Source organism: Petromyzon marinus, chromosome 64 (genome assembly GCF_048934315.1).
Source record: "Petromyzon marinus isolate PM22_M1 ecotype Great Lakes invasive population chromosome 64, UKy_Petmar_22M1.pri1.0, whole genome shotgun sequence".
Classification (NCBI taxonomy): domain Eukaryota; kingdom Metazoa; phylum Chordata; class Hyperoartia; order Petromyzontiformes; family Petromyzontidae; genus Petromyzon; species Petromyzon marinus.
The window spans coordinates 2292771-2314147 of NC_133730.1; the positions used below are offsets into that span (position 1 = coordinate 2292771).

At 48.9% G+C, this 21377-nt stretch overlaps 1 protein-coding gene across 1 annotated transcript in view; it reads right to left on the minus strand.

The window, feature by feature from the left end:
• Positions 1–19062: 19062 nt before the first annotated feature.
• LOC116956302 (hephaestin-like) overlaps positions 19063–21377 on the minus strand; it is a 41556-nt gene continuing 39241 nt past the window's right edge. The window contains exon 19 of the mRNA XM_032977810.2: positions 19063–21041. Coding sequence (XP_032833701.1) covers positions 20956–21041 — 86 coding nt within the window. The 3' untranslated portion in view covers positions 19063–20955. The remainder of the gene's footprint in view (positions 21042–21377) is intronic.

Here is a 21377-nt window from a genome sequence, read left to right on the forward strand (position 1 = left end):
ATCGGATTCCTCTTGCAGTGTAAATAAAGATTCTGATTCTGAAATAAAACGCTCTTCAATTTCGGGAGAGGAAAAAATAAAATACGTCAAACAAACCGCGTGACACGGCTGCTATAAACGCTTCTTCACGACCCGCGTGTTTTGACTGCCTGGAATTTGTTTTGTAAATGCAAGGGCATCTCGCGATTCATAATAAACACGCGGGCTGCAGCAGATAAAGCCCCGGTCTTGGACGTTCCATGTTTAGTTAAACTTTATTAAGGTTATCTGACACTCCGATGGGTGGCATATCGTAACCCTCCCCCCCATCTTTATCAGTGTGCTGTGGGTAACTGGGGAGAGTTTATATAAAGACACGAGTGGAATGGTGGCGTTGTGGTTAGCACGCTGCGTTATAAAACTAGGGACCTGATTTGGATTCCTGAAAGCAGGTTTTTGTTTGTTATTCCTGAAGCAAAATATTCCCTTCGTTCCCACTGATTTAAAATTGCAAACGAATAATAAACATCACGAACATCAGTGGCTCGTATCTGTAAACTTAGCATTAAATGAATATCTGGTGCGACATGTAACCATCAGTACATTACTGGGGAGACAAAGGCGGCTGGACACGATGTCAGCCACGCAATTCCCTTGTGCTTCGAACTGGCTCGCTAAAAGCACTTGGACATGTGTGAAAAAGAGCTTTATAGCTCATCGGATTCCTCCAGTATGAATTAATATCCAGATTCTGACTTGCCCCAACAGTTTATTTTGAGCGGCAGCGTTGCACAGCGGTGGCACTTGCACCTCACAGTAAGACGGGCCTCAGTTCGATTCCCGACTCGGACACCGATCTGTGTGGAGGTTGTTATAGTCTTCCCTGGTCCGCATGGGGTTTCCCGCTGGGTTCTCGGGTAAAATAAAAATAAAAATAAACATCCAATGTAACTGAGAGTGGCCAAACATACAAAGGGTGAAATATCACCTGAAAATTACTCAGTTGGGATGACGGAGAGCAACTTGCCCCCGTGGGCGACTTAACACAGCTGGCTGGCACAGCAGAGAGCGCAGGTGAGTGCATCTGCCAGTCACATCAGTAAGTTAACTGACAACAACTGAGTCTTATCCAGTGATATTCTGCCAAGAAGTATTTGATACTGCGCGTGCTCTCAAGGTGCACCTGCTCTGACACAGGAATGAATTGGTGGTCTGAGCCCGGTCAGCAATTATTGCGTTGGCAATTATTCTTTTCTCATAATTGGACGAGTTCCATTAATTACAATTGTTTATAATTAATTGCATTCAAATTAAACGTTTTGGGAAATGGAAAGGGCAAGTGAAAATGTACATGGCAGTAAATGCAATTCTCTCAAGAAAAAACACAACAAAAACCACGGTAATGTGCCCGATAACACGATAATAAAAATTAGCATCCCTTAAAATGGTAATAATAAAGGCTTTTGAGTTAGATCGCTTTATTTATAAATGTCGCGACCCTCCACCACCCGACACGGCCAATCAGTAAAAAAAGGTGTCACGTTGACAAAAGACAAAATAGTTCACTACTTTAGCCCACCGGTGTGTTGAAGAGTGAATCCACAACATTTACAATTTTTGAGTACGCCGTTTCGCTGGTAATTACATCCAGCATCATCGGGCAATTTGTCAGAATAGTGAAGCCCTCCACTTGCTCCCGGTCTTAAATAGAGCAGCAGGGTGACGTCATCATTTAACCCAATCAGGTACAGAGACTAGAAGTGGAGAGAGGGGGGGGGGTATTGTAATTATATAATAGATTAGTAATCGGTTAATTGTTGTGATTAGCTATCAGTTGTAGATTAGTGGTGGAGGGTTGCGACGCATTTATAAATAACGCGATCTAGCCCAAAAAACCTTTATTATGAATAATATTGGTCGCGAAAGCCTACGTGTTCAACCTTAAAATGGTGTTGAACAAATGGATTTATGATGCAGCGAATGGGTACCGAGTACAAATACACTCCACTGGATTCTGTCGGATCACAGTTACGACAACGCGTCATCACGGCAAACGGCACCAGCTGTTCAGGATAAACAGCTGTTTCGGCTTCTAAAACCAAAAAGTTATGCAACGTTATTCGATGTTTTGACCGTAGAATAAGTCCAGTAATTTCTCCTAGTTACGAATGACGAACGCCGCTCGTGATCGCACAACACTAAAACTTAATTTACGTGAGATTGTTTTTACTTATTTGAAACTCTTCTCGTCGTTGTGTTTACATTTTTACCAACACGATTTACAATCGCGCAAAGTGCACGTCCTCGAAACAAGTTCTTCCCGTTAGGGCGCTCTGCTGCGTTTGGGGGGCCGCTTGTAACGCGATATTTTAAATAAAGCAACAAAAATAAACCGGACCGCAACCGAATCACCAACAAGTTGTGCAGATATTAGGCAATCATAAAAAAAAGTTGGGAAGGTTCACATATACACTGCGCAAATCCCAAGCGATGGGATTACTCGATCCTGTTGATCGCTTTGGCACAAATGCGATTAGGGGAGAAGTGGGGTGCGGGGGTGGTAACAGATTATTGTGGTCATTCGGTTGCAATGGAAATGGAGACGGGGCGATCATCACCAAGCTCAATATGATCATTCTACTTGTTTTGAAATGAGAATTGATACCGAAGAAAAGCGTCATTAAGTGGATTGTGTGCAATGCGGTGAATCAGGGCACGTATTTTCTTAACAATTCAATTATCAGCCACCAAAGTGCTGTCCGAAACTCTCATCCACTCTACACTCTCTGTGATAAACTTTTTTTTTATTAAGGTCACAGTGTTATTGACGATTGTGTTAAGGTGGGTTTTTTTTGTTTCAGTCCTGGGATGGATAACAGATGAGGGACCGGTTTGCTGTACTGCCATCTACTGGTCAAAAACTTTGAAACAACTTTGTGAGTGACAACGGTGGAATCCACCAACCCTGACCTCCAGGCTTGGGACTAGATTACAGCTATACACACAGACGCATCCTGCCAGTTGAACACGTAGTAGGCTTTCGCGACCAATATCATCCATAGTATAGTTTTTTTGGGTTAAATCGCGTCAAAATATAAATTTGCCATCTGATATATAGCTCTGCCCTGAAGGTGGGGCATTACCTGAAACGTCAAAAAGCGTAACAGTACGAATAACAATGTACATGGACGATGGTGTCAGAGCTGGAATATGCCAAATTAACAGAAAAAACAATGAATTTAAGACTGTATTTGTATTGTGGGCTACGTTGGCTGACGTCCACTCAGTTTCAGTTTATTTATTTTGGTATAGCCCTGTGAGCCATTCGGCTCTTTAATAGGGTGCAACCACAACAAACAAACAAAAACTAAAACACGAACAAGAAAAACATCTTAAAGTGACTATGTGACATAACATACATATGTACATTCATGTCTTTATTGTTCTTGTGTATCATCTGCTGCTCTGTATGAAAGTCACGTTTAATATCATTCGTTAAATGAATACATTGTGGGCAGTTATTGGTGACTTGGCCAAAGGCCATCACGGGTAGCTAAAACTCAGATTTCCACACAAGACCTCATTGATTCCGGCTCAAAGAGCTCTGATCACCAAGTCACCCAGCCTGCTGAGCACTGTTGATTCAAAAGTAAACCACATTTGTATTCATTAGGCCCAATCTCAGCACTGGAGCATCTGAGCTATAAGCTCAGAGGCAAGGAAGAATACATACATAGATGAGGTTCATTCCTGAACCTTAGACGAGTCTTAGAATACTCTTACACACCTAAACCTTAGAACACTCTTACATCCCTGAACCTTAGACCAGTCTTAAATACTTAAACCTTAGAACACTCTTACATCCTTGAACCTTAGACCACCAGTCTTAAATACCTAAACCTTAGAACAGTCTTAAATGCCTGAACCCAGAATGGCAATGACCTGCCCCCCCCCCCCATCCCATAGACACCCCCACCCCTCCGCCTGCTCTGATGAGTCAGGTGTGCCTGATACCATCGATGCAACAGGTAAATGCCGTACAAAATGTCAGGATGTTGCAATGTACGAATTGAGGGAGGATGTGGAATAAAACATGTATTAAAAAATAAAGCAGCTAAATATTCCATGCAGTCCTGGGACCCGTTTAAGACTTTCGTGGGAGACATACCACAGTGCATCCGTGTCTAATGACAATAGAACCTGCATGTGGTGTGAGTGGACTAGTGGCCACGGGAGGTAATGACAGGGGAGTCAGTTGTGAGTGCGAAGGGACTGGTGGCTACGGGAGGTAATGACAGGGGTATCAGTTGTGAGTGTGAAGGGACTGGTGGCTACGGGAGGTAATGACAGGGGAGTCAGTTGTGAGTGCGAAGGGACTGGTGGCTACGGGAGGTAATGACAGGGGAGTCAGTTGTGAGTGTGAAGGGACTGGTGGCCACAGGAGGTAATGACAGGGGAGTCAGCTGTGAGTGTGAAGGGACTGGTGGCTACGGGAGGTAATGATAGGGGAGTCAGTTGTGAGTGCGATGGGACTGGTGGCCACAGGAGGTAATGACAGGGGAGTCAGCTGTGAGTGCGAAGGGACTAGTGCCTACGAAAGGTAATGACAGGGGAGTCAGTTGTGAGTGTGAAGGGACTGGTGGCCACGGGAGGTAATGACAGGGGAGTCAGTTGTGAGTGCGAAGGGACTGGTGGCCACAGGAGGTAATGACAGGGGAGTCAGCTGTGAGTGCGAAGGGACTAGTGGCTACGGGAGGTAATGACAGGGGAGTCAGTTGTGAGTGCGAAGGGACTGGTGGCCACGGGATTTAATGACAGGGGAATCAGCTGCGAGTGCGAAGAGAGCGTGGTCAGGCGACGGTGGAGTCTGCCGGTGGAGCGAGCTTCCAGAGTCAGAATGATCGATAAGGGGAGCGTGGCCTCGTGTTGGTATATCAGGGGGAGATGCGCGGGAGACTCGGGGCTGTTGCGGTGGGGTTCTCCACCTGGTGTCAAGTGAACGCGTCTTCAACAAAGTGCCATCTCAAAAGAAGTGTGTCAAGTCATCATTACACACGTGCTGCGTATTCTCTCCCTAAAGGTGGCAGTGGTGATCCAAGTCCACGTTGCTTGCGTCTCTTTCCTCCCCGATCCACCTCCTCACATACGTCGTTCATGCCCGATCGGTGATATGAACCTTACGGAAAGTACCCCGGGTACCATAGTACCCCGGCTCTCGCATAATGTCCGTGATGCAGTAATATTTTTAGTCTTTGGTTTTATTCGGTAAAGTCACGTAGGTAAAACAAATTAAAATAAAATAAACAATTAAACACACGACGTTTCGGAGGCAACGCAAGCTTCCGTCTTCAGGTGGGACCAGTCACAGGGACCAAGCAGCGATTTTGGCTGTGACTGGTCCCACCTGAAGACGGAAGCTTGCATTGCCTCCGAAACGTCGTGTTTTAATTGTTTATTTCATTTGTATTTGCTTTACCTACGTGACTTTACCGAATAAAACCAAAGAGTATGAATCCTTGCAGTCACGAAAGCCTCAAATCTAGAATTTTTAGTCTGTTGATGGTCGGCGATGCGGCAATCGACTCATCTCGACGAGCTGTACACGATGCACTATTCAAAGTTGAAATTTTCGATAACGGATTTTGTCATGCTGATGTTTGGCGTTTCGACATCGCGGAGTGTGGCACTGATTTCGTATTGATTGGAACCCCAGTGGCGGAGTTAAGGACACCCCTGGGAAAAAAAGTGTCCCAGAAATAAAATATTTAATTGCCTCGGCCAGTTTGTGTTATTTGGTACCCCGGGGTACCGCCGTAAGGATCATGTATGAACCCACGTTGACCAAGCGCAGCCTCAACGAGTCTCATGACTCCTGTGCCAGGAGGGTCCTGCTAAGTATTCACAATAGGTTGGCTACGTACGGTGCGAAAGAAGTTCAGCATCATATTATATGGTTCTTTCGGTAAAGTCACGTAGATAGAAAAATATATATTTTTTAAAAGTGCAGCATCCATACATACATACATGATGCCCGTGTTTACAAATTGAGTAATTTGTCAAATTTGGATCACGAAGCCGGCATGCAATGTTGGCGTACTTCTTTTCCGATTTGCTCTCTCGAAAAATATCACGCTGCTGCTGTGCGTCCGCTGCGTGGCAGACGTAACGCGCAGTATGTTGCGGTGAATGGACACGCAGTATTAACCAGGGCGACCGCCGAGCTCGAACCGCGAACCTCTGCGACGAGCTGCTCGGCCAAGTCCCCCGACGCAAAGTCCCCGCTTCCTATTGCCATGACATTATTATCTCATTACGGTGGGTGTGGTCTGAGTTGACGAGAAGAGGGTGCTGCTGTTGGGGGCCTTTAGGAGCGGTCCTTACCTGTGGCTGCTAATCCAACTCAGCTTGCCAGGTTCACAGCGTAATGGGCGAAACGTAGCACCACCCCTCCACCCCCATTCATAAAACACAAATTAAATTAACGTTGCAGAAAGGAATAGATTCTTCCAGGCGCGCTGTGCTCATCAGTTTCATTATTTAAGTTTTCAGTTTCATTTATTTTGTATAGCCATGTGAGCCATTCGGCTCTTGAATCGGGTGTAACCGCAACAAACAAAACACATGAACAAGAAAACATCTTAAAGTGACTATGCGCAAACAGAAAAATCCAGGAAAAAGCAGCAAAAAACAGCAAAATGCGCCACCTTATGGACACTTCGAGGGTTAACAACAGCAGACGATGCTTGCCGTGCCTGGGGTGACGAGGTACTCGAGGGCCAAGATCACCACACTCTTTGGTTCTTTCGGTAAAGTCACGTTGGTAGAAAAATAAAACAAAATATAAAAAAAATATCACGACGTTTGGATCGCAACACAAGCGGTCGTCCCCAGGCGAAAAACAAATAATAATCCAGCAGTAGAACTGCTGGTATAATCCAGCAGTAGAACTGCTGGATTATACTGGTAGGAACGAAGTTGTAAACTGAGTGTACCAGCCTGCAATAGATTAATGTGTCCGTCCGTCCCCTTTCAATACTTTATGTGTCCGTCCGTCCGTCCCCTTTCAATACTTTAGAAGTGAAATCTCGTGCTGTTGGGTGTAAAAAAATTCCAATGTTCCTACCAGCCCACCCTGCAAGGACCTGTTTATTTTGTTTAATTTTACTACCCACGTGACTTTACCGAAATAACCAAATAGTATGGATTCCTGCAGTCACGAAAGCTTCAAATCAAGATTGGCCAAGATAACCATTCACCCACCGTACAGCAATGAATTCAATCCATCATACCTGGCAGAGATGATGCGCATGCGAGCCTTCTCCGCGTACTTCCACACACCAAGCAACAATTAATGGAATTAACCAAACACCCCAAGAGATAAAACAACGTTACCCTACATCTGCCTCTCCATTTAAAAACTCGTAAAATAGTTTCAGTCGCATTTTACTCAGTTTTCCCACAATGTCTCATCGGCAGAATTACACTTGACTGAACTTCTGCTCTATAATATAGTGGGGGTGGGGGGGTTTGGGGAGGGGGTTAAATCTTATAAATATAAATGTGTCGTTAAAGCCACAAACACGCAACGCAGCCAATTACAGTAGTAGGGTTTGTCACGTAAACAGAACGTGCCCAATTCGTTACGAGTACAGCACACCGGTGTGTTGGAGAGCAAATCCACAACATTTACAATCTGGCCAGATTTGTCTGTCCGCCTGATGATGCTGGCTGTATTCTTTGGTTCTTTCGGTGAAGTCACGTAGGTAGAAGAAACAATTATCAAAAATTAAGTGAATACAAATAAAAATATATATAAATAAAATAAAAACCACGGTGTTTCGTTCGCAACGCAAACGGTCGCCTCTTTTTATCCTGATGACGACCGCTTGTGTTGCGATCGAAACGTCGTGGTTTTTGTTTATTTGATTTTTATTATTTTATTCACTTCATTTCTTATATCTACGTGACTTTACCGAAAGAACCGAGGAATTACGAATTCCTGCAGTCACGAAAGTTTTAAGTCAAGCTAGTTGTCGTTGCTGGCCAAGCGTCATACTCAGATTGTAAATGTTGTGGCTCTCCAACACACAACCGGTGTTGCTGTACTAGTGACGAATTGGCCACGTTCTGCTTACGTGACAAATCTTACAATCGGCTGTGTCGGGTTGTTGCGGCGGGTTTAACGACGCATTTATATCCACGTGATCTCACCGAAAACCATCTATTATGGATGAAATTGGTCGCAACAGCCGACGCGTTAAACCGATGGACCTATGCTGTTGACTTTACCGAAAGAACCAAAGAAGTAGAAGGCTATACGGGGGATTTTTGCCTTTGTTTTGGCTCTCGTGCCACGTAAAGGTTTTCGCACTGAGCTGTGACGATTGCTTTTGGAGGTTGTACTTTGCAATAAAGAACAAACTGGTAGTGATGAGGAAGCGTACGATCATCATCCGTGTAAATGCCGCAGATGTGGTCAATGATCACATCAGCTGCTAGCAGAACTGCTGAGGCTCTACATTTGTGTACGTCATTGTGCTGCGAATCTCGTGGTGCGCACGTGCCTGTGTCAATGTCGCGGTTTTTTTTTTGGTTTTCAAAGCGATCACACTGAAAAACAAGCTGCGTTCTAAATTCCACATTTCATTTGCGCGCGCGTTTGTGCGTGGGCCTGAGCTCAGACATGCAACGAGCGTGCCGTGTGAGTCCACAGCTCCCGTACGGGCAGGCGACACACGGCACCAACACTCGGAGATGATCCCCAGCGTTTTCCTCCTCGAAGCACCGACTCCTCGTCCCGCACATCTTTGTAAACCCTCTCCTCCTCTTTCCCGTGCGTGGTCCCGTGTCCCCCCCCCCCGCCACTCAGCTGTAGTGTACGGCCGCTTGTGAATGAGCTCGTAGCATTATACCTACGTTCCGATTAACGGAAGCATTTATAACGATAATTTTATTTTATTGAGTGTCACTCATGCAATTGCATCCCACACCGCTGCGCATCAATTAGCCAGTCCCTCACGCAATCTAGTAATGCGACGTTTTACCCTTGCGTCTGGCAATATTTTCAGGAGCTAGATTCCAATGTCAAGGCCTGCGAGCCACAACAAGAGGCCTTCCGCATATATTGTTGTATCGTGTCGCTGCTATTCCTCCATTGAAGGAGTGGCTGACTACAGCGGTTGCATGCGGCCCACACTTGGGTTGCATGGCCACAGTCGCACTCCTGTGGTGTGAGTTTTTTAATTTAACACCATGAGGCCTCCTTTGCCAATACCAAAATATAATAAGAGGAGTTTTTTTCCCCTTTTTTTTCTGGCGACAAAACTTAAACCTTTTGCAAGGAATCATGTTCACATTAACCACAATACTTGCAGTCAGAATGCAAACAAAAAACAACACTCTGATAATGTATGCATTGTCCTTGAAATTGATTGGTCCACACCAGAGACGGCTTTCCCTTGAGCCTAGTCTCAAAAAAGGCTCCTCCCCCTTTATTATCCTATATCATCTCGTGTCACAAATAGCTCTCTCTACTCACCACAGTAATTTTGCCGTGACTGTTGCCACCTGATGACGGAAGCTTGTGTTGCCTCCGAAACGTCGCCATTTGATGAACTTTATTTTTTATTCCTACCTACGTGACTTTACCGAAAGAACCAAAGAGTATGGATCATTGCAGTCACGAAAACTTCAAATCTACAAGTGTTAAACATTTACACGCTCCTAGTTGTACCACCTCGTTTCAATATCCGACCACACACACCATATCTGCCGAACTTCCAGCACTTCATTTTCAAATGTTCCGAATTTAAGCTACACGTAATGCGTCATCTACTTATACCATTCCACCTCGGGATGAAAAATCTCCCCGGGCCGTGGGGATTGTAGGAGGCTGTGGGGGTGTTTATATGGCCACAGTTCACTGAACTGATGAGTGCGAGCTGGTGTACGTGGGGAGGACAGGCAGGTGGACATAGAAGTACTGTGCCACACAATCATTTTTTTTTATTTAAGTACCATCTGCCGCCCACCACGTGCAGCCACAAAGCCTGAACAACAACATCAAGCTGTCTTGTGCATGGTCAGGGGTCGGCGGTCCTTTGAAGAGCGTGCGGCTCTTTAAAGGACCGCTTCGTGGTTTTCGTTCAATAAAGGACCACCACCGTCTCGTATTCACCACGCAGTGCATTGTGGCTCTTGAAAATTGAGGGTGTTTTTTTTAATTTCGTTTGACAGAATTCGAATAAAATGTCTTGTTATTCTGGTTGCCGACTTACGTGCATCATGGCTGCAGGCCTGCTTCGTGCCTTCATGTCACCTGAAACACAACGCGTGCCTTCATGGACGTGAAACGGATGTCGCTAATTTGAATGCATAGGGATGTCCTCTGGCACCTACAGGAATGTCCTCTGGCTCCCACATTATTTAACACAATCTTTGACCACGTGGTTGGAGTTACGTCCCATGGCTGTACCGGAGGAATTTCCATCCGGTACAGATATAATGGGAGGCTGATCGAGGCTGATCGATGCTCCCTATTGGTCAACCATGTTATTATGGATGCCGATCATCTGGTGATTGCTGCTCACTCAGAGGAGTTGGATGCGCTACTGCTGAACCTGGAGCGTGCTACTAAGAGGTGGTGGGTGGGGTCTTACTATCAGCCCCACCAAAACTAAGCACCTGCCTGGGTATTTTGTGTAATCAAACACTACACCACTCTCAACTCCCAATTGGTGGGGTAGGCGTGGAAAGAGTGGAGAGTTTCCCATGCCTGGGCAGTGTGCTAGTGACCAGCTCCGGTTTTAACAGCAGATGTGTCTCGCTCCGGAAAAAGTCGAGTAGCATCTTTTCATCGGCTGCGTAACGCTGCTGTGTGGAAGCTACTTGGTCTGTCATGCCCTCCCTTCTTTATGCTTGTGAAACGTGGACCCCCACCCCCCCCCCTCCCCTAATGGAAGATCTTCGCAGGTTAGAAACATTCAGGCGGGCCTGCCTACGATCCATCCTGAGTTTAACCAGGCTGGATTGTTCGAGGAGCTCCTCATCTGGGACACGTTCCCATCGGTGAGCTCCTCCGGCAGGCAAGGCTGCGCTGGCTCGCAGGGGCGGCCCGTACCACATCGGCGAACTGGGCGGTCGCCTAAAAGCGCCAAGTTTTAAGTGGGGCGCCAAATTCAAGGGGGTAAAAAAAAATACGAATTAAAATAACTGAGATGTCATTATTTCAATTCCCGTGCGCGTCCAGTGGGAATGTGAATTAGTAGCAGTGACCCGCTGAACTCCCGCGAGGACTTGACGAAGGGGGTCTGTCCCGAAGACATACACACACACATACACACACAATCACTTTCACACGCGCACACGAAGACAAATATCCCCCCGTGTAGCCTTTACAGACTGTTGCGGCAAGTGCAGAACATCTGAAGGCCGCAACGGCACACAAGTAGCCAGCACTACGCCCGGCCGCCTTTGTTTCCCTTACACACATGCGTGCGCGCGCGAACACACACACACACTGTCAACACACACACTCAGCACACACTCTCTCTGAACACACACACTCAACACACACTCTGTCAACACACACTCTCTCAACACACACACACACTCTCAACACACACACTCAACACACACACTGTCAACACACTCACACTCAACACACACTCTCTCTGAACACACACACTCAACACACACTCTCTGAACACACACACACTCAACACACACTCTGTCAACACACACACACTCTCAACACACATTCTCAGCACACACTCAACACACATTCTCAGCACACACTCACTCAACACACACACACTCAACTCACACACACATACACTCACAACACACACTCAACACACAGACACTCTCAACACACACAGACACTCTCAACACACACACTCAACACACAGACACTCTCAACACACAGACACACAACACACACTCTCCACACACACTCACTCAACACACACTCAACACATACACTCACTCAACACACACTCAACACACACACTCTCACACTCCCAGGCGGTGATATTCGACTCATTACAGCTGGCGGAGGGATCCGCTCCGGCCAAACCAAATAAGGCCGTGAAGTTCCGTGGAGTTGCATTTAATGCTGCGGCTTTTTTGTCTCGCGCAGGTGTCAAAATTGTCGTACGGATAGGGGGGGGGGTCTCACCTTTATTTTACCATCGGAAAGTTCGTGTCATCGCGTCGACAGGGCATGGACACGGCGGTGCCGTCACCGCGACCAAGCAGCCCAACCAGAGGGGCTGAATGTTACAGGGAGAATTTGTCTTAGCGTGTTAACATACGAGAAAATTAGAGAGATTAATTATTACAAAGCTGTCAACCCATCACGGTTTACCCCGTATTCTTGTCCGGGGAAATTGAGTTTTCAGGTCCGTACGGCGTAAAGCCGTTTCAATACGGGCACAAAAAAAACACATGTTTTGTCTATTTGTTTGTGTTTCTCACATTGCGATGGGACTTTGGAGGATGAACGTTGAGGTTTATAAGTGGCACGGGGTGACCAATCATGTCTGAATTGGTCTGGAATAAGGTAAGATTGTAGACCTACACAAGGCTGGAATGGGCTACAAGACCATTGCCAAGCAGGTTGGTGAGAAGGTGACAACAGTTGGTGCGATTATTCGCAAATGGAAGAAACACAAAAGAACTGTCAATCTCCCTCGGCCTGGGGCTCCATGCAAGATCTCACCTCGTGGAGTTGCAATGATCATGAGAACGGTGACGAATCAGCCCAGAACTACACGGGAGGATCTTGTTAATGATCTCAAGGCAGCTGGGACCATAGTTACCAAGAAAACAATTGGTAACACACTACGCCGTGAAGGACTGAAATCCTGCAGCGCCCGCAAGGTCCCCCTGCTCAAGAAAGCACATATACATGCCCGTCTGAAGTTTGCCAATGAACATCTGAATGATTCAGAGGACAACTGGGTGAAAGTGTTGTGGTCAGATGAGACCAAAATGGAGCTCTTTGGCATCAACTCAACTCGCCGTGTTTGGAGGAGGAGGAATGCTGCCTATGACCCCAAGAACACCATCCCCACCGTCAAACATGGAGGTGGAAACGTTATGCTTTGAGGGTGTTTTTCTGCTAAGGGGACAGGACAACTTCACCGCATCAAAGGGACGATGGACGGGGCCATGTACCGTCAAATCTTGGGTGAGAACCTCCTTCCCTCAGCCAGGGCATTGAAAATGGGTCGTGGATGGGTATTCCAGCATGACAATGACCCAAAACGCACGGCCAAGGCAACAAAGGAGTGGCTCAAGAAGAAGCACATTAAGGTCCTGGAGTGGCCTAGCCAGTCTCCAGACCTTAATCCAATAGAAAATCTGTGGAGGGAGCTGAAGGTTCGAGTTGCCAAACGTCAGCCTCGAAACCTTAATGACTTGGAGAAGATCTGCAAAGAGAAGTTGGACAAAATCGCTCCTGAGATGTGTGCAAACCTGGTGACCAACTACAAGAAACGTCTGACCTCTGTGAATTTATAACATTTTTTACATGCGTTTTTCTGGATGTTTTTGTTGTTATTCTGTCTCTCACTGTTCAAATAAACCTACCATTAAAATTATAGACTGATCATTTCTTTGTCAGTGGGCAAACGTACAAAATCAGCAGGGGATCAAATACTTGTTTCCCTCACTGTACACTACACTATACACTACACTGTGCACTGCAACATACACTACACATCACCGCCACACTGGCGCGGCTCACCTGTGGCCGTGAACACCCCAAGAGGGCGCTCATCTTGCGGTCGCCCACCATGGCCACCTCGCTGCGCGAGCCGCCGGACTTCTTCTCGATCCTCTTGGACTTGCGCGAGGCCCAGAGGCCCGTGGCCAGGATGGCCGCGTAGAAGGCGACAAGAACCACCAGGCCACCGACGTTCACGGCCATCGATGTGCGCGACCTCGTGTCCCGCGCCGTGACCCCGTTCACCTTCACGCGGACGCTGGAAGACACGTCGGACCAAACGGACACGGCGATTTGTCGTATTATCCGGCTGTATAGCAAGTGAAAAAAATACAATTACTTTACTATGCAAGTAAAAAAATTGTGTTTTAATATTTACGTTTTTTTTATTTAGGACCCCCTTTATAACATCATGCTACAGGCCCCGCACTCACTTAATCCGGCATTGACACCGTGTGGTAATTCATCAATAGCGGCTGGGACCACAGTAGCGGCTAAGCAAGACGTAAGATTGGCGAAGAGGCTCGATAGCATAACCCACAACAGCAGCAGCGGCATCAGGTGGCGCATCTTATCGGTTCGGTGTAAGCAAAACCGTGGACGGGTTTCAACATTCAGTGCCTCGTCGGCAGAGTCAGGCTTTCCTCGAATGCGGCAGAAACTCCGCAGTGCGTGTGCGCGCCCGTTGAACTTCTTTCGCACCGTACGTAGCCAGCGGCGCTAATCGGACAAGAATCGCTGTTGAACGCAGCACGATATGACGATACCTAACAACAGAGCGATCGTTGCGCGTCATTGTGGACAGTGTCAAATAACTACGTGAAGCAAATGGCATTAAACTGAAACGCCTCGTTTAATCTACGCATAGCTATCCGATGAAACTAAAATAACAATGATTGAATCAAGTAAAAGCCAGAAACTGCTACACCGAAAAAACCTAAAAAGTTCGCTTACGGTAAAAGTTGTAGCTCCTTGTCGTGCTTGCTGCTCGCAAATGCGGTTTCACGCCTTGATATCGGTTAAAATAAGCGAACTGGCCCCACGTCACTTGTGGGGGCTCATGCCCCCTCCCCACTCCCCATTAGGTGGGGGCTGATCTCCCACTCCCCACTCCCCATTAGGTGGGGGCTGATCTCCCCCTCCCCACTCCCCATTAGGTGGGGGCTGATCTCCCCCTCCCCACTCCCCATTAGGTGGGGGCTGATCTCCCACTCCCCATTAGGTGGGGGCTGATCTCCCCCTCCCCACTCCCCATTAGGTGGGGGCTGATCTCCCACTCCCCATTAGGTGGGGGCTGATCTCCCACTCCCCACTCCCCATTAGGTGGGGGCTGATCTCCCACTCCCCACTCCCCATTAGGTGGGGGCTGATCTCCCCCTCCCCACTCCCCATTAGGTGGGGGCTGATCTCCCCCTCCCCACTCCCCATTAGGTGGGGGCTGATCTCCCCCTCCCCACTCCCCATTAGGTGGGGGCTGATCTCCCACTCCCCACTCCCCATTAGGTGGGGGCTGATCTCCCCCTCCCCACTCTCCATTAGGTGGGGGCTGATCTCCCCCTCCCCACTCCCCATTAGGTGGGGGCTGATCTCCCCCTCCCCACTCCCCATTAGGTGGGGGCTGATCTCCCCCTCCCCATTAGGTGGGGGCTGGTCTCCCCCTCCCCACTCTCCATTAGGTGGGGGCTGATCTCCCACTCCCCATTAGGTGGGGGCTGATCTCCCCCTCCCCGCACCAGCGCCCTCTCTGACTGACTGACAGCTAGCGGCTGGCAGACACCGCCTAGGGGTTAATTACACGCGCCCTCCCCCCACCACTCACGCGTCCTAACCGCGCGGATTACGTAATATTGTTTAAATCGCCGCTCGCAGCTGTCAGGAATTAATTAATTATTTCGCTAAGCCGTCGTGTCAAGCCGGCCGGCTGCTGCTCGGAATCAATTAATTAATCTCTGCACAATACGCTCGCGGCGCGGGCGAACGTTCATCTATTCAATTATTTATTTGTACGTGCACGCGCGTTGTACACACACTGATTGGAGTCACCCACACACAGCAGTGCGCCGATCGCTGTCCCACCGCTCTTTACCCCTCTTCACACACACGCACAACGGGTCAACCAACAATCTGGTACCAAGGTTTTATTCCCGGCGTGAACAGCGACCCCTTGCTCAAAGCCCGTCAATCCCCGGGTGACATGATGTCATCCTGCGTGTCCAATCGAATCCTTTTTTACGGACGTTTTGAGCGCTCTGGCCGTTGGGGGGGCGGGGGGGCATCACGTCATCCCCCCCTTTCCATTGTCTCTGTACCTGCGTTCCTCATCACTGACTCACCGATAATCCCCTCGGTCCCTCCCTCTTAAATCCTCCTCTTTGCCTAGGGGCTTTTCCCTCCCACCCACTGTTTACACTGCCGCAGGGTGCTGGCCTTGGGGTCCCATCCCCCGTGCTGTGTGTGCTTCATCGCGGCTGGCCTGTAAAGCTCTACGCCCCCTTTTAGGGGGGCCGCCATGTAATCCGGTCTGGGGGGCTCGGCCAATTTCCTGGTCCGGGGAAACCGTGGAACATCATCCCTGCTAGGGGGGTCCTTGGGTGAAAACTCATCGTACCAGGTGATCCCTCCTCGAGGCCCTACGGGGGTGCATGTGAGTGTTTAGTGGGGCGTGCGTTCGTTCATGGGGGGGGGGGGCGAGGAGAGGGCAGCGTCGGCCGAGTTGCTCCGCTGCGGTGGCACCACACACTCATGAATATTAATCACAGTAGACAAGCAGTTGTGTAAGAGGTTAAATCAGCGCAGGGTCTTGATCCCGAAGCAACATCCACGGCAGGGAGGTGGCTAAGGAGCAATGGGGGGGGGGGGGGAGGGGCTTTTTACCCCAGATCGCATTGCAGTCAATACATAAACAAGCAAACGTGAGGTTTTGGCTAAAGACGTCTGAGACACGTGAAATGCCAACATTTCGTAAGCTGGCAGGAAGTCCAGAATCGGCGGCAGAAAGCAATTGAAATATCCCGAGGGGGAATTGGCGATGTGATGAATGGTTAAATGTTCCTCCTCTTCCCTCAACCAAAGACAAAGCCCCCCCCCCATATAGCCTTTGGGGCAAGTGCTGTGAGCGAGCACCCATGAAGGCCGGCAGCGGCACACAAACAATAATAATAATATTATAACACCAACACCCCCGCCATTCGCCATTAAGTCACGGTGACGTCTCAACAGCGCCCGTGCCAGGCCAGGTGCACTTTGAGGCAACGTGAAGCGTAGAGGGCTCGCTGCTGACAGGAGGAGGTCTCGGAACAGACCCAGATGGTGCCATGGGTTGGCTGACTGAGATGACCGGTAGATGCACCACCAGCTGTACCCCCTACTGTGTCAACTTGCTGCATTTTATCCGCCGGGCACTCTGCTCGTTGTTGTGAGCGTCGCTCCTCTGCCCTCCGTTGTTGTTGGAGGGTGACTGCCTCTGTGGAGGCCGACATCCACCCCACCGCCCTCGCTGGGCAGGTGGGGCACAACGTCCGCCCCCTCCACTCCCTCCTCCGCCGTATCGATCGGCTCTCGCCAGGCCCACGCCGACCGAGTGATCGCCCCCCCCACGCTAGCGCCCTCTCTGAGGGACGTGGCTAAACTGCTGGCTTACCGCCGCACGGGGTTACTCTACACACGCCCACGTACACCACCACTCATACGAAAGGCGGTTGCGCGAATATGCGCACGCGCCTCCAGGCAATTAATTGAACGCTTGCGCGCAAGCGTCGGCGGCTGTTTATGTTTTTAATACACGCGCGTCTCACACACACACGTTCATTAACGGCGCAAATACACACTACCTGGAGGGGGAATATTTCGCGAGAAGAGCCTAGCCTAACTCTGCCTACGAACCCAGTCACTCAAACGTCCTACCACGTACCTCATAGCTGTACTCACGGCGTCGCACGGATGCTGTGAGAATCGGAGGGAGAAGGACGCGAGAAAACTTTACCTATCACTGCCTCGTAGCAGCACTCGCTGGCATCACAAGGATGCTGCGAGCGGCTTGAAGAGGCAGGACGGCAGGGAGTGGGTCTTGATGTCCCGGAGGTTGAAGATCATAGAGCAAAATCGTCCCAGGCTACTCTCTTTATTCCCTTAACTTCAAAGGCCTGGGGTGCCATTGTACCACGCGGCCAATCGTGCGCTTACCTGTGGCTACCGCCCCCCCTGTTACCGTGTCCTCCCTCGAGTGCTGCGCAGCGGCGGCGGCCACCCATTGTCCCTCGTTGCCCATTGTCTGGAAGGGATCTTGCGCTTTTGCTTGCTTAATATTCCGCCCTCCGTCCTCCCTCCAATGTTGTGAGTAAACTCATCGCGGTTGGCCCAGGGAACCCTTTCTTTCTGTGCCCACACAATTTTATAACAATTTTAGGGGCACCGCAATGTAACCTGCCCTGCGAGGGTCGGCCAATCTCCTAGCACCGGGAAACCGTGGGGCTTTCCCTCTAGGGGCCCTTCGGATTAAAACCCGATGTGTCAGGCAATCCCCCACCAGGACACTACGTGAGTGCAAGTGCTGCGTGTGTGTGTGTGCTGAGGCCGATCCTGACACCGCTGGTACCGGTCGTCGTCAAGTCCACTCAGCTTCACATCCTCCCATATCGCACCAGCTCCATGTCTTCTCCAGCCCGTGTCGTGCCCGTTTAGCAACACCCTCTATGCGGCCAAACAAAAGCTGCTTGAGCATGCGGTGTCTGCGCACGCGGGCTACGTGACCCAGCCAACGCAGCCTCGCCTGCACCCAACCTCCACCCCAAACGCACGCACCTTTGCTGGCTCGATTTCAGCACAGATTATGTAAGAGGACTCGACACGATGCGCTAATCAAAGTTTCAAAGTTTTGTTTCTTCTGCGCATTCGTCCTCGCCACTGCGCTTGGACACGACACGACAACAGAACGATCCGCGCCAGGCGGGTCGCGGCGTTTATGTGCGCGGTGGGACGGAGTCGCCAAAAATAAATGTACTAATTACGATTTTGACTTCCGTTTATTCGGGTCCTGCCATAAGGTTCGATTGCTGCTAGGTTGGCAGATGAAATGTGGCAGAGTGTCCATAGTTTACGAATGTGTCAGAGTAAACTGGGCTGCCATGGTACACTAGATTACCGTGATAAAAAGTCAAGTTTAACATGGAAATCAAGTTTACCACGGGAGTCCAATTTACCGTCGCCATCGTAACTCGGTGTTTCGTGCCTGATAATGACGCCGCCAAGTCTTGGCCGTGACCTCCCGTCCAGCGGCACACGAGAAGAGAAGTGAGACTTTTTTGTTGTCCCGCCCAACGTTTGCAGTCTTCTTCAAGTAATTGTAAATGAACCGATTATAACTGGTCGAGTAATTTATTTTTTGTTAGATTTTTTTTTCATGTACAGATTTTTTATTTGAAATCGAAGCAAGCGCGCACGAAGCTCAGTAACACGCCAGTGGTTTCGGTGTGGGTTAGGGGGATGCTCCCTGCCCACCCTGACGGAGGTCGGTGTGATTATTGGGGGTGTGGGGGGAAACAGCAAGCAACATTCATAGGGTAGATCTGGGGGTGTGGTTGTGTGTGTGTGTTGTGTTGGGTGGGAGTTGGAGTAACAATGTCTCTGTCCATCCCGGGCCCATCCACTCTCAACTGACGAAGAGGATAATTAGGAGAATAAAAAATGGTTATAATTGATTACTTAAATAAATCAGCCCAGCTGTTCAAAAAAACTAAACTAAAACATGTTTACACTGTCGAAAGTGCACACGTTTTTAGTACGCTAGGTAAAAGATAAACTAAACATTTTTTTTATTTTACCAGGTAAGGCCCACTGAGCTATACAGCTCTTTTTTAGAAGCGACCTGGCTGTCACAAATGATAGCTCAACGAAGCGGCTCATCAAGTGGAAATGTATAGCAGCCAAAGACTCTAAATGCGCGATGTTGATTCTAAATGTGGAGGGGGAAAACCGGAGAACCCGAAGGAAAATCCACACGACCACGGGAAAAACACGCAAACTCCAAATATTGTAGATTTGAAGATTTCGTGACTGCAAGGATCCATATTCTTTGGTTCTTTCGGTAAAGTCACGGAGGTGGAAAAAATAATGAAGATAAAATAAATTAAATCACGACATTTCGACTTGAGTAAAAAAGATTTATTGCTGTGGTTGTCACACCTGATGATGATTGCTTGTGTTGCAATCGAAACGTCGTGCTTCAATTTATTTATTTATTATTATTTTCCCACCTACGTGACTTTACCGAAAGAACCAAAGAATCTAAACTCCAAATATACAGGGCGCTAGGGTCGGGATCGAACCCACAACCTCCTGCATACCAGGCGAGGTAGTTCACATCTCGCCACCGTTAAGGCTGTGAGAGCGCTTTGCGAGCACCTATTAGGGCTGACGTGCACAGCACCACGCCTAGCGGCCTTCCCATCTCCCACTTCATATTCACATGACCACATCAGCTTCTCAATCAAGGCCAGGAGGGCACAGCAGTGTGACAACACTGCTCCCCGAGTCGTGTGCGAGCCCGTCCTTGGTATCCCCTAGGTTGACTCAGCCTTAAAACGAGTCCCCGATGCGCTGAATAAAATTCAGCACTGCAAAGACGAATGCACACAGGTGTGGAGTTGGCCCATACCACACCCGTTCGTGTGTCATCCTGGCCATGACGAGTGCTCGCTAACAGCATTGACCGACGAAGGAGCATTTGGCTAAATTCGAGATCCGTGCCTTTGCCATGCCGGGTTCGTTACGTCAAGAGCATAGGGCAGATCAGTGGATATAATTAGGTGGCAAGATTAAAACACGGGAAGTGTAAAAACCATGTAGAAATCAAGACTAAATGCCCAGACATTTATATAAAAAAAAATGTTTAACTAAAACTGCAAACCATGATATTGCGCTCTTAGCGCGTGTAACAAGTCAAAAAAAAAGTTGTTGTGCTTCATTCTCCGATGTATTTTACAGTTGTACCGCGTGTTGTTTTTTTTTTAGCACGATGTCCAACGTTTCGCCCCAAGGAAAAATGAGGAAACTGAACCGAGCGGCTCTCCCTCCCTCTCCCCTCTCTCGACGACATCGCGTTTGCCGGCCGCTGCCGGTCGCTGTGAACATTGCGCCCTGAACACGCGGCCTACAACCCTGGACGCATCGCGCGAAAACCGACGCAGCAGTGTTCGCGCTTCGGTATTGACAAATTCAGCGCGACGAGCTGTCGAAAAAAGGACGGCAGCTTAAACGTCAGCCACCGCCGCCAGCGCCGGCAGCAGGGCTAGGATCGTCACGCCGGCTGCGGTCATGGGACGCAGCGCCCCGCCGGCTGTTGAAGACAGGAGAGAGACGCAGGCTTTAGCTGCGACATTGATTACGCACACACACACACACACACCGGGGCAAGCTAGCCCACGGTACGTACACAGGGCTTTATTTATGAGACAGGGGGGGCGGGGGGCGGGGGGGAGGTGTAGCTCCCAAACGTTGGTATTTAATTGCTATACGAATACATGCATCCATTGTTTTTTTGTTTATTGATGTTATATTAGCTTAAAGTTCTGGGACCACCCCGACCCTTGGGAAGATACGAAGAAGATCCGGGGCGCATCTCGGGCGATTTCGCCATGGCCAGATGGATTCGCCGAAGACAATTACATTTCCC